The sequence below is a fragment of the Panulirus ornatus genome, chromosome 19, assembly GCF_036320965.1.
Source record: "Panulirus ornatus isolate Po-2019 chromosome 19, ASM3632096v1, whole genome shotgun sequence".
In the NCBI taxonomy this organism is placed as follows: Eukaryota; Metazoa; Arthropoda; class Malacostraca; order Decapoda; family Palinuridae; genus Panulirus; species Panulirus ornatus.
Genome location: NC_092242.1, coordinates 27,318,785 through 27,331,596, shown reverse-complemented (window position 1 = coordinate 27,331,596; position 12,812 = coordinate 27,318,785). Strand labels below are relative to the sequence as shown.

At 40.6% G+C, this 12,812-nt stretch overlaps 1 protein-coding gene across 1 annotated transcript in view; it reads right to left on the bottom strand.

Moving 5' to 3' along the window:
- The window catches only part of muskelin (muskelin 1), a 512,022-nt gene that overhangs the window by 393,097 nt on the left and 106,113 nt on the right, over positions 1-12,812 (bottom strand). The window contains exon 4 of the mRNA XM_071674329.1: positions 9,147-9,299. Within this exon, the coding sequence (XP_071530430.1) occupies positions 9,147-9,299 (153 nt within the window). The remainder of the gene's footprint in view (positions 1-9,146; positions 9,300-12,812) is intronic.

Genomic DNA, 12,812 nt, shown 5'->3' with positions numbered 1-12,812 from the left:
CTCAGTCTTCCTCACACAAGTCTCCTTCCTAACCTCACTTACTCTCACCACTCTCTTCACCCCAACATTCTCTCTTCTTTTCTGAAAACCTCTACAAATCTTCACCTTCGCCTCCACAAGATAATGATCAGACATCCCTCCAGTTGCACCTCTCAGCACATTAACATCCAAAAGTCTCTCTCGCGCGCCTATCAATTAATATGTAATCCAATAACGCTCTCTGGCCATCTCTCCTACTTACATACACATACTTATGTATATCTCTCTTTTTAAACCAGGTATTCCCAATCACCAGTCCTTTTTCAGCACATAAATCTACAAGCTCTTCACCATTTCCATTTACAATACTGAACACCCCATGTATACCAATTATTCCCTCAACTGCCACATTACTCACCTTTGCATTCAAATCACCCATCACTATAACCCGGTCTCGTGCATCAAAGCTACTAACACATTCACTCAGCTGCTCCCAAAACACTTGCCTCTCATGATCTTTCTTCTCATGCCCAGGTGCATATGCACCAATAATCACCAATCTCTCTCCATCCACTTTCAATCTTACCCATATCAATCTAGAGTTTACTTTCTTACACTCTATCACATACTCCCACCACTCCTGTTTCAGGTGTAGTGCTACTCCTTCCCTTGCTCTTGTCCTCTCACTAACCCCTGACTTTACTCCCAAGTCATTCCCAAACCACTCTTCCCCTTTACCCTTGAGCTTCGTTTCACTCAGAGCCAAAACATCCAGGTTCCTTTCCTCAAACATACTACCTATCTCTCCTTTTTTCTCATTTTGTTTACATCCACACACATTTAGACACCCCAATCTGAGCCCTCGAGGAGGATGAGCACTCCCCGCGTGACTACTTCTTCTGTTTCCCCTTTTGGAAAGTTAAAATACAAGGAGGTAAGGGTTTGCAGCCCCCACTCCCGTCCCCTTTAGTCGCCTTCTACAACACTTGAGGAATGCGTGGGAAGTATTTTTTCTCCCCCATCCCCATAAAGTTGCATATAGCTTCTTACCTTTCATACGAATACTCTTCTGCAATCATTCTCACAAAAATTAGGCTTGCACATCCCCTACCTTTCTTAAAACTCCCTTGTTCATCACTTATTCAGCATCCAGTCACAACCATCACTCTATCAATCAACATTCTTGCATACACTTTTCCTGTATACTTAAAGTCACTAAAAGTTCTAAACAATGCTGCGGACATGTACACAAAACAAATGTAACTGTGTGTCTGTTTATGTAAGATACACACCATGGGAAGAGGCTGCCAGCCTAACATGTTCCTCCACATGCGCTGCTTAGCATTTCCATTACTAATGCTCATTTTTCCGTGTCTAGAAAAAATATTTCCACATCAAGTCTTCTGTATATCAGGGAGTGTCTGCATTATACATATATATCTCAAGCTCTTCATCCATGAATTATGGACTGCATATAAATAGAGTCCTAAAGAGCATCAACTGGAAGATTGATTGTTTGGCTCAATCATACTGTACTGAGCATTGAATATATGAACGACCATAGGTGGGTTTTCTGTAAAAGCTGAGCTTAAATATGTTGCCCATCCTATGGATCACGCAATCTATGAATGGTAAAACATAATCATTTTCTACTTCCAGAGTAGATTTGATAGAAGGTACTGAACTGTTAAGCAAGGGAAGATATGTTTGTCAGTTTGACATAAAGAACATCATATATATTTTCAAGCTCTTCATCCATGAATTATGGACTGCATATAAATAGAGTCCTAAGGAGCATCAATTGGAAGACTGATTGCTTAGCTCAATCATATTGTGCTGAGTACTGAATATATGAACAACCATTGGTGGGTTTTCTGTAAGAGCTGAATTTAAATAAGTTGCCCATCCTATGGATCATACAATCTATGAACGGTAAAACATAATCATTTTCTGCTTCCAGAGTAGATTTGATAGAAGGTACTGAACTGTTAAGCATGGGGGGAAATGTTTTTAAGTTTGTAATACGTTTATAAGTTTGACATAAATACATAAACCAGATAGCCTTACAGGGTAAGATATCCCTTAGTACTTTTATGAAAAAAAAACTATATAAATCCATTCATAGCTTATCCCTGGGGATAGGGGACAAAGAATACTTCCCACACTTTCCTCACATGTCGAAGAAGATGACTAAAGGGGACGGGAGCGGGGGGCTGAAAACCCTCACCTCCTTGTATTTTAACTTTCTAAAAGGGGAAACAGAAGGAGTCACGCGGGGAATTCTCTTCCTCCTCGAAGGCTCAGATTGGGGTGTCTAAATGTGTGTGGATGTAACCAAGATGAGAAAAAAGGAGAGATAGGTAGTATGTTTGAGGAAAAGAACCTGGATATTTTGGCTCTTGAGTGAAACGAAGCTCAAGGGTAAAGGGGAAGAGTGGTTTGGGAATGACTTGGGAGTAAGGTCAGGGGTTAGTGAGAGGACAAGAGCAAGGGAAAGAGTAGCACTACTCCTGAAACAGAAGTTGTGGGAGTATGTGATAGAGTGTAAGAAAGTAAACTCTAGATTGATATGGGTAAGACTGAAAGTGGATGGAGAGAGATGGGTGCTTATTGGTGCATATGCACCTGGGCATGAGAAGAAAGATCATGAGAGACAAGTGTTTTGGGAGCAGCTAAGTGAATGGGTTAGTAGTTTTGATGCATGAGACCAGGTTATAGTGATGGGTAATTTGAATGCAAAGGTGAGCAATGGACCAGTTGAGGAAATAATTGGTGTACATGGGGTGTTCAGTGTTGTAAATGGAAATGGTGAAGAGCTTGTAGATTTATGTGCTGAAAAAGGACTGGTGATTGGGAATACCTGGTTTAAAAAGAGAGATATACATAAGTATACGCATGTAAGTAGGAGAGATGGCCAGAGAGCATTATTGGATTACATGTTAATTGATAGGCGCATGAAAGAGAGACTTTTGGATATTAATGTGCTGAGAGGTGCAACTGGAGGGATGTCTGAACATTACCTTGTGGAGGCGAAGGTGAAGATTTGTAGAGATTTTCAGAAAAGAAGAGAGAATGTTGGGGTGAAGAGAGTGGTGAGAGTAAGTGAGGTTGGGAAGGAAACTTGTGTGAGGAAGTACCAGGAGAGACTAGGTACAGAATGGAAAAAGGTGATAACAAAGAAAGTAAGGGGAGTGGCGGAGGAATGGGATGTATTTAGGGAAGCAGTGATGGCTTGCTCAAAAGATGCTTGTGGCATGAGAAGCATGGGAGGTGAGCAGATTAGAAAGGGTAGTGAGTGATGGGATGAAGAAGTAAGATTATTTGTGAAAGAGAAGAGAGAAGCATTTGGACGATTTTTGCAGGGAAATAAAGCAAATGACTGGGAGATGTATAAAAGAAAGAGGCAGGAGGTCAAGAGAAAGGTGCAAGAGGTGAAGAAGAGGGCAAATGAGAGTAGGGGTGAGAGAGTATCATTAAATTCTACGGAGAATAAAAAGATGTTTTGGAAGGAGGAAAGACAAGGAAGTGCGTAAGACAAGGGAACAAATGGGAACTTCAGTGAAGGGGGCAAATGGGGAGGTGATATCAAGTAGTGGTGATGTGAGAAGGAGATGGGGTGAGTATTTTGAAGGTTTGTTGAATGTGTTTGATGATAGAGTGGCAGATATAGGGTGTTTTGGTCGAGGTGGAGTGCAAAGTGAGAGGGTTAGGGAAAATGATTTGGTAAATAGAGAAGAGGTAGTAAAAAGCTTTGCAGAGGATGAAAGCCAGCAAGGCAGCAGGTTTGGATGATATTGCAGTGGAATTTATTAAAAAAGGGGGTGACTGTATTGTTGATTGGTTGGTAAGGTTATTTAATGTATGTATGACTCATGGTGAGGTGCCTGAGGATCGGCGAAATGCTTGCAAAGTGCCATCGTACAAAGGCAAAGGGGATAAAAGTGAGTGCTCAAATTACAGAGATATAAGTTTGTTGAGTATTCCTGGGAAATTATATGGGAGGGTATTGATTGAGAGGGTGAAGGCATGTACAGAGCATCAGATTGGGGAAGAGAAGTGTGGTTTCAAAAGTGGTAAAGGATGTGTGGATCAGGTGTTTGCTTTGAAGAATTTATGTGAGAAATACTTAGAAAAGCAAATGAATTTGTATGTAGCATTTATTGATCTGGAGAAGGCATATGTTAGAGTTGATAGAGATGCTCTGTGGAAGGTATTAAGAATATATGGAGTGGGAGGTAAGTTGTTAGAAGCACTGAAAAGTTTTTATCGAGGATGTAAGGCATGTGTACGTGTAGGAAGAGAGGAAAGTGATTGGTTCTCAGTGAATGTAGGTTTGCGGCAGGGGTGTGTGATGTCTCCATGGTTGTTTAATTTGTTTATGGATGGGGTTCTTAGGGAGGTGAATGCAAGAGTTTTGGAAAGAGGGGCAAGTATGCATTCTCTTGTGGATGAGAGAGCTTTGGAAGTGAGTCAGTTGTTGTTCAATGGTGATACAGTGCTGGTGGCTGATTCGTGTGAGAAACTGCAGAAGCTGGTGACCGAGTTTGGTAAAGTGTGTGGAAGAAGAAAGCTGAGAGTAAATGTAAATAAGAGCAAGGTCATTAGGTACAGTACAGTTGAGGGACAAGTCAATTGGGAGGTAAGTTTGAATGGAGAAAAACTGGAGGAAGTGAAGTGTTTTAGATATCTGGGAGTGGATTTGGCAGCGGGTGGAACCATGGAAGCCGAAGTGAATTATAGGGTGGGGGAGGGGGCGAAAGTTCTGGGAGCAGTGAAGAATGTGTGGAAGTCGAGAACATTATCTCGGAAAGCAAAAATGGGTATGTTTGAAGGAATAGTGGTTCCAACAATGTTATATGGTTGCGAGGCATGGGCTATAGATAGAGTTGTGCGGAGGAAAGTGGATGTGCTGGAAATGAGATGTTTGAGGACGATATGTGGTGTGAGGTGGTTTGATCGAGTAAGTAATAATAGGGTAAGAGAGATGTGTGGTAGTAAAAAGAGTGTGGTTGAGAGAGCAGAAGAGGGTGTTTTGCAATGGTTTGGTCACATGGAGAGAATGAGTGAGGAAAGATTGACAAAGAGGATATATGTGTCAGAGGTAGAGGGAACCAGGAGAAGTGGGAGACCAAACTGGAGGTGGAAAGATGAAGTGAAAGAAATTTTGAGTGATCGGGGCCTGAACATGCAGGAGGGTGAAAGGCATGCAAGGAATAGAGTGAATTGGAATGATGTGGTAACCGGGGTCGACATGCTGTCATAGGATTGAACCAGGGCACGTGAAGCCTTCATTTGTCTTTTCCTAGTGCTACCTCATGCACATGCGTGGGGACGGGATTGTATTTCATGTGTGGTGGGGTGGCGATGGGAATGAATAGAGGCAGACAGTATGAATTATGTACATGAGTATATATGTATATGTCTGTGTGTGTATATATATGTATATGTTGAAATGTATAGGTATGTATATTTGCGTGTGTGGACGTGTATGTATATACATGTGTATGTGGGTGGGTTGAGCCATTTTTTTTCTGTTTCCTTGCACTACCTCGCTAACGCAGGATACAGCAACAAAGTAAAATAAATAAAATAAATAGTTTACTCAACAATGGTGAAAGAGGGTTACCCATTGCCATACCAAATTTCTGGGCAGAAGTTCCTTTCTCAATCATACTACCTATCTCTCCTTCCTTTTCATCTTTGTTACATCCACATACATTCATACATCCCAGCCTGAGCCTTCAAAGAGGACAAGTACTCATTACTTGGCTCCTTCTTCCATTCCATCTTTTAGAAACTGAAATACATGAAGTTGTTTCCAGTCCCCTGCTCTTGCCTCTTCCCCTATCTAGTCACCTTCTACGACATGCATGAAATACAGACATAAAATTCCTTCTCCCCTAAGCTTAACTATAAAACTCTGGATAAAAATTTGTATATCTAAAATAATTTTTTCACCACATATTTCAAAACTAAGAAATACAATAAATAGAGCGACGTTGCTTCCAATGGGGCAGGATACCGCCAAGAATGGATGAAGGCAAGCATGAATATATACATGTGTATGTATATGTCTGTATATATATGTATATGTGTATATTTTGATATGTATATGTGTATATGATGACATGTATATTTTTTTTTTTTTTTTTTTCATACTTTGTCGCTGTCTCCCGCGTTTGCGAGGTAGCGCAAGGAAACAGACGAAAGAAATGGCCCAACCCCCCCCATACACATGTATATACATACGTCCACACACGCAAATATACATACCTACACAGCTTTCCATGGTTTACCCCAGACGCTTCACATGCCTTGATTCAATCCACTGACAGCACGTCAACCCCGGTATACCACATCGCTCCAATTCACTCTATTCCTTGCCCTCCTTTCACCCTCCTGCATGTTCAGGCCCCGATCACACAAAATCTTTTTCACTCCATCTTTCCACCTCCAATTTGGTCTCCCTCTTCTCCTTGCTCCCTCCACCTCCGACACATATATCCTCTTGGTCAATCTTTCCTCACTCATCCTCTCCATGTGCCCAAACCACTTCAAAACACCCTCTTCTGCTCTCTCAACCACGCTCTTTTTATTTCCACACATCTCTCTTACCCTTACGTTACTCACTCGATCAAACCACCTCACACCACACATTGTCCTCAAACATCTCATTTCCAGCACATCCATCCTCCTGCGCACAACTCTATCCATAGCCCACGCCTCGCAACCATACAACATTGTTGGAACCACTATTCCTTCAAACATACCCATTTTTGCTTTCCGAGATAATGTTCTCGACTTCCACACATTCTTCAAGGCCCCCAGAATTTTCGCCCCCTCCCCCAGCCTATGATCCACTTCCGCTTCCATGGTTCCATCCGCTGCCAGATCCACTCCCAGATATCTAAAACACTTCACTTCCTCCAGTTTTTCCCAATTCAAACTCACCTCCCAATTGACTTGACCCTCAACCCTACTGTACCTAATAACCTTGCTCTTATTCACATTTACTCTTAACTTTCTTCTTCCACACACTTTACCAAACTCAGTCACCAGCTTCTGCAGTTTTTATCGAGGATGTAAGGCATGTGTACGTGTAGGAAGAGAGGAAAGTGATTGGTTCTCAATGAATGTAGGTTTGCGGCAGGGGTGTGTGATGTCTCCATGGTTGTTTAATTTGTTTATGGATGGGGTTGTTAGGGAGGTAAATGCAAGAGTTTTGGAAAGAGGGGCAAGTATGAAGTCTGTTGGGGATGAGAGAGCTTGGGAAGTGAGTCAGTTGTTGTTCGCTGATGATACAGCGCTGGTGGCTGATTCATGTGACATGTATATATATATATATATATATATATATATATCAATGCACACGTGGGTGTATGGGCGTTTATGTATATATATATATATATATATATATATATATATATATATATATATATATATATATATATATATATATATATATATATAGGTTTGCCGCTGGGGTGTGTGATGTCTCCATGGTTGTTTAATTTGTTTATGGATGGGGTTGTTGGGGAGGTGAATGCAAGAGTTTTGGAAAGAGGGGCAAGGATGAAGTCTGTTGGGGATGAGAGAGCTTGGGAAGTGAGTCAGTTGCTGTTCGCTGATGATACAGCGCTGGTGGCTGATTCATGTGAGAAACTGCAGAAGCTGGTGACTGAGTTTGGTAAAGTGTGTGAAAGAAGAAAGTTAAGAGTAAATGTGAATAAGAGCAAGGTTATTAGGTACAGTAGGGTTGAGGGTCAAGTCAATTGGGAGGTGAGTTTGAATGGAGAAAAACTGGAGGAAGTCAAGTGTTTTAGATATCTGGGAGTGGATCTGGCAGCGGATGGAAACATGGAAGCGGAAGTGGATCATAGGGTGGGGGAGGGGGCGAAAATTCTGGGAGCCTTGAAGAATGTGTGGAAGTCGAGAACATTATCTCGGAAAGCAAAAATGGGTATGTTTGAAGGAATAGTGGTTCCAACAATGTTGTATGGTTGCGAGGCGTGGACTATGGATAGAGTTGTGCGCAGGAGGATGGATGTGCTGGAAATGAGATGTTTGAGGACAATGTGTGGTGTGAGGTGGTTTGATCGAGTGAGTAACGTAAGGGTAAGAGAGATGTGTGGAAATAAAAAGAGCGTGGTTGAGAGAGCAGAAGAGGGTGTTTTGAAATGGTTTGGTCACATGGAGAGAATGAGTGAGGAAAGATTGACCAAGAGGATATATGTGTCGGAGGTGGAGGGAATGAGGAGAAGAGGGAGACCAAATTGGAGGTGGAAAGATGGAGTGAAAAAGATTTTGTGTGATCGGGACCTGAACATGCAGGAGGGTGAAAGGAGGGCAAGGAATAGAGTGAATTGGAGCGATGTGGTATACCGGGGTTGACGTGCTGTCAGTGGATTGAATCAAGGCATGTGAAGCGTCTGGGGTAAACCATGGAAAGCTGTGTAGGTATGTATATTTGCGTGTGTGGACGTATGTATATACATGTGTGTGGGGGTGGGTTGGGCCATTTCTTTCGTCTGTTTCCTTGCGCTACCTCGCAAACGCAGGAGACAGCGACAAAGCAAAAAAAAAAATATATATATATATATATATATATATATATATATATATATATTTTTTTTTTTTTTTTTTTTTTTATACTTTGTCGCTGTCTCCCGGTTTCAGAAGTGGTAGAGGATGTGTGGATCAGGTGTTTGCTTTGAAGAATGTATGTGAGAAATACTTAGAAAAGCAAATGGATTTGTATGTAGCATTTATGGATCTGGAGAAGGCATATGATAGAGTTGATAGAGATGCTCTGTGGAAGGTATTAAGAATATATGGTGTGGGAGGCAAGTTGTTAGAAGCAGTGAAAAGTTTTTATCGAGGATGTAAGGCATGTGTACGTGTAGGAAGAGAGGAAAGTGATTGGTTCTCAGTGAATGTATATATATATATATATATATATATATATATATATATATATATATATATATATATATATATATATATATATATATGTGTGTGTGTAGTATGCGAGTGGATGGACCATTCTTAGTCTGTTTCCTGGGGCTATCTCACTGATGCGGGAGAGGGTAATCAAATATAATATATAATAAAATACAATAAATAAGACAATTTTTCTGGTATAATCTGATGCATTTCCAACAAGACACTAAAAATCCCGAAGCAAAAATTTCTCCTTTTTGACTATTCTGCAAAATCTTACCTGCAATGGAACAATCTTGACAAATCGGACAGGAAACTGATGTCCAGAGACAGTATGTTTTAATAGGAATGTCTCAGGAATGGTATCATTTTTTAAACCACTGAAATGAGGAAATATATTTCATTAATCATCTGGTCAATTTTCTATCAAATAAAACATGCACATTCTAAACCAGAGCCAAATGTGTTTGTGACATGAACCTATACACTTAAACATGTGCTTCTTGCCTTTCCATTTTGCACACTATGTTTATTTGTCAAATAAGACAAGAGTTTCCATTACCCTAATTTAATACACAAAATGCTTCCATTCCACTTAATCAAAAATCATTCCTCTAAAATCATGAACTAAAATGTTCATTACCCTAATAGATTCTCTCATGGCATCTTTCAATCTATTCTGCAATCCCTCTCTTTTCCCTGTACTTACAGCTGAACTGCAAATATTTCCTTGACCAACCTGCGAAATGTTATTAATGATATCACTGTCAAAGGTTCATTTCTTATTCACTCTAGTGATATCTTCACACATTTCTATCAAAATGTACACAAGGTGACCTTATATAAGAGCAATGGGGACAAAAATAGATGTTCAGACTACAGAGAGGTATAAAGTGTATACAGATATGTGTAAGAGTGTAATTACCTAATTGTGCTGTACTTTTTTTTTTTGTCATTGAACGACAAAGTCACCAAAACCAAAGTATTGAAGAGGAAAGTGAACCAATATTGCAGTGTAGGATGAGTCAAGTTCTGAAGTTAGCCTAGAATAGTTTATAAATCTGACTGCTTTCAAATCAAACTCTGTCATGTAAAGAAGCAGAGCTAGATCCACCTCAGATGAGAATGCAGTACTTCACACACGGTTGGACCAATCCTTTGTACAAACAAAGCAACTGTCGGGAAGAAAAGAAATTCTGACATCTAAACATGATGCACAGTTTCATAAAGGTAGACTTAGCTATTTCCTTAATGCTGGGTTTCCTAGAAAGAGTAAATGTTACAAGAATACAAAGCATGTTCACAGAGTCAAGAAGTGGAATCACAGAACCTTCAAAAGAGTGAGGAAAGTTGAAAGGAATTATTGTTAGATAGAGATGAACAGAAACTGAGTCTTGGAGGTATTAGATGTAATCAGATTTTATCTACCCCACTGAGGTGTCTTGTCCAAGTCTGAGTATACTGAGGAAGATGTGTCAAGACAAGATGCAGATTGAGAGAAGCAGGACCAGACCTGAAGGATATAGAGGAATGATTTGTTGAGTTATCAGTGTATGGATATTTGTGGAAGATAGGAAATCGTTGATAAAAAGGAGAAAAAGTGTAGAAGATATGAAAGAACCTTGAAGGACACCACTGTTGATGGAGGAAGGGAGAGAGGCTGATCCATCAACAACCACATAGACAGATTTACCAAAGAGCATGCTAGATATGAGAGAGCAAAGTGAGGAATGGAAGCCAAGATGGGGGAGCTCTGAGATGAAACCTCTATGCCACACCCAGTCAAAATTTTTGGATATGTCAAGAGCAACTACATAGGATTACAAAAATCTTTCAGGGATGATGAACAGACATTACTAAAACAGGATGGAACATCACCAGTGGATCTCATCTTAAAGAAGCCACACTGGTGATCAGAGAGAAGACAGTGAGATTCAAGGTATCTGAGAATATGGGAGTAGAGGAGGGATTCAATGACTTTGGAAATTGTAGATTTCAAAACAACAGGATGATAGGGATGTTAGAACAGTCACCCATCTTAGGGATGGGATGTATCAACACATGCTTCCATGAAGCATGTACTGGTTTTTCAACAAAAAATGGAGCAGACCAGCAAGCACAGACACAACTTCAGAGGCATGCTCTATCAGTAAATGGGGATAGATGCCATCTGGACCATAAGCCTTGCTTGGATCCAAAGAGGAGCTTTTATCGGACAGTTCAAAAAGAGATTATGAGAATAGGCATACAATTAGCAAGAAGAGCATCAGGAGGTGAAGGGATGTTACAGTCATCCAAGGTAAAGTTAGAAAAGAAGAGGGAACAATAGAGAGTTGTTTTGTCTAAAGGAGTGACAGCTATAGCAATATTAGAGAGAAAAAGTGAAGGAAAGGTAGAGTGACAGAAGTTGTTTGCGATCGATAACCTTAGCTGAGGACCAGAGATTTTATCACACTTCCTTTGAATAAAGAAATACTTTGACTCATGGATAATGTACCTGTAATGATTACAGGCAATGATAATTGCTAACAGGGAGTTGGAGGAAGGAGAGCTTTTCCAAGCTCGATAAGTCTGATCCCTTGCCTGAATGGCTTCAGAACAGCAGCAGTTGAAACATGAATTGGAAGTATAGGCTATGCTGAGAAATGCCGAAAAAGAGGGGACAAATGCTTCCATTCCCACAACAATAACCTATGCTAGAAGTCTAGCTGACACAGAAGCATCAGCACAAAAGACAGTAATTTACCCAAGGAAAAACAAAAGAATTTTAGAAGTTATTCCAGTTAGCTTTGAAGAGGTGCTAACATCTACATTTAGAAGGGGCTGCTGAAGGGAAGGTGCCACAAAATAGATACATTTATGAAAGAATGGTCAAAAGAACCAACTGGGGGCAAGATTGTGTAGTTACAGTGTGAGGGGTTAGAGGTGAAAAACAGATTCAGAATATTAGGAAAGTGGTTACAGTGGTCAGGAATATGGGTGGGGTGGGAGATTATTTGCCCTAGATCACTGAAAATAAAGAACGTGAAGGCCTCAATACCCCTACCATCAGTATGGGAGAAATTCAATCATTCCCCACAGTAAATGTTGAAATTCCAAAAGTAGAGAATCTCACCTTGTGGTTGAAAGGATACCTAGTCATGGCAGTAGTTTAAATAGCAAAAAAAAAAAAAAAAAAGATTTAATATTTGAAGTACTAAGAGGGCAATATGCAAAACAAAGGAAAAGTGTGGTGGTTGGGAAATAGACCTTGAGCCAGATGACATCAACGTCTGGGACTCAGGGTTCTCGAGGTGTGCAATATGTATGATGTTGATGGCACAGACACCACCTTTGAACTGGAATCATGAGTGGAGATTATGGTTGGATATGAAAAAGGGGATGGGGAGATTTATCCCTGGGGATAGGGGAGAAAGAATACTTCCCCCGCATTCCTCACGTGTCGGAGAAGGCGACTAATGGGGACGGGAGCAGGGGGCTAGAAACACTCCCTTCCTTGAATTTTAACATTCTAAAAGGGGAAACAGAAGAAGGAGTCAAGCGGGGAGTTCTCATCCTCCTCGAAGGCTCAGATTGGGGTGTCTAAATGTATGTAGATGTAACCAAGATGAGAAAAAAGTAGAGATAGGTAGTATGTTTGAGGAAAGGAACCTGGATGTTTTGGCTCTGAGTGAAATGAAGCTCAAGGGTAAAGGGGAAGAGTGGTTTGGGAATGTCTTGGGGTTAGTGAGAGGACAAGAGCAACGGAAGGAGTAGCACTACTCCTGAAACAGGAGTTGTGGGAGTATGTGACAGAGTGTAAGAAAGTAAACTCTAGATTGATATAGGTAAAACTGAAAGTTGATGGAGAGGGATGGTGATTTTTGGTGCATATGCACCTGGACATGAGAAGA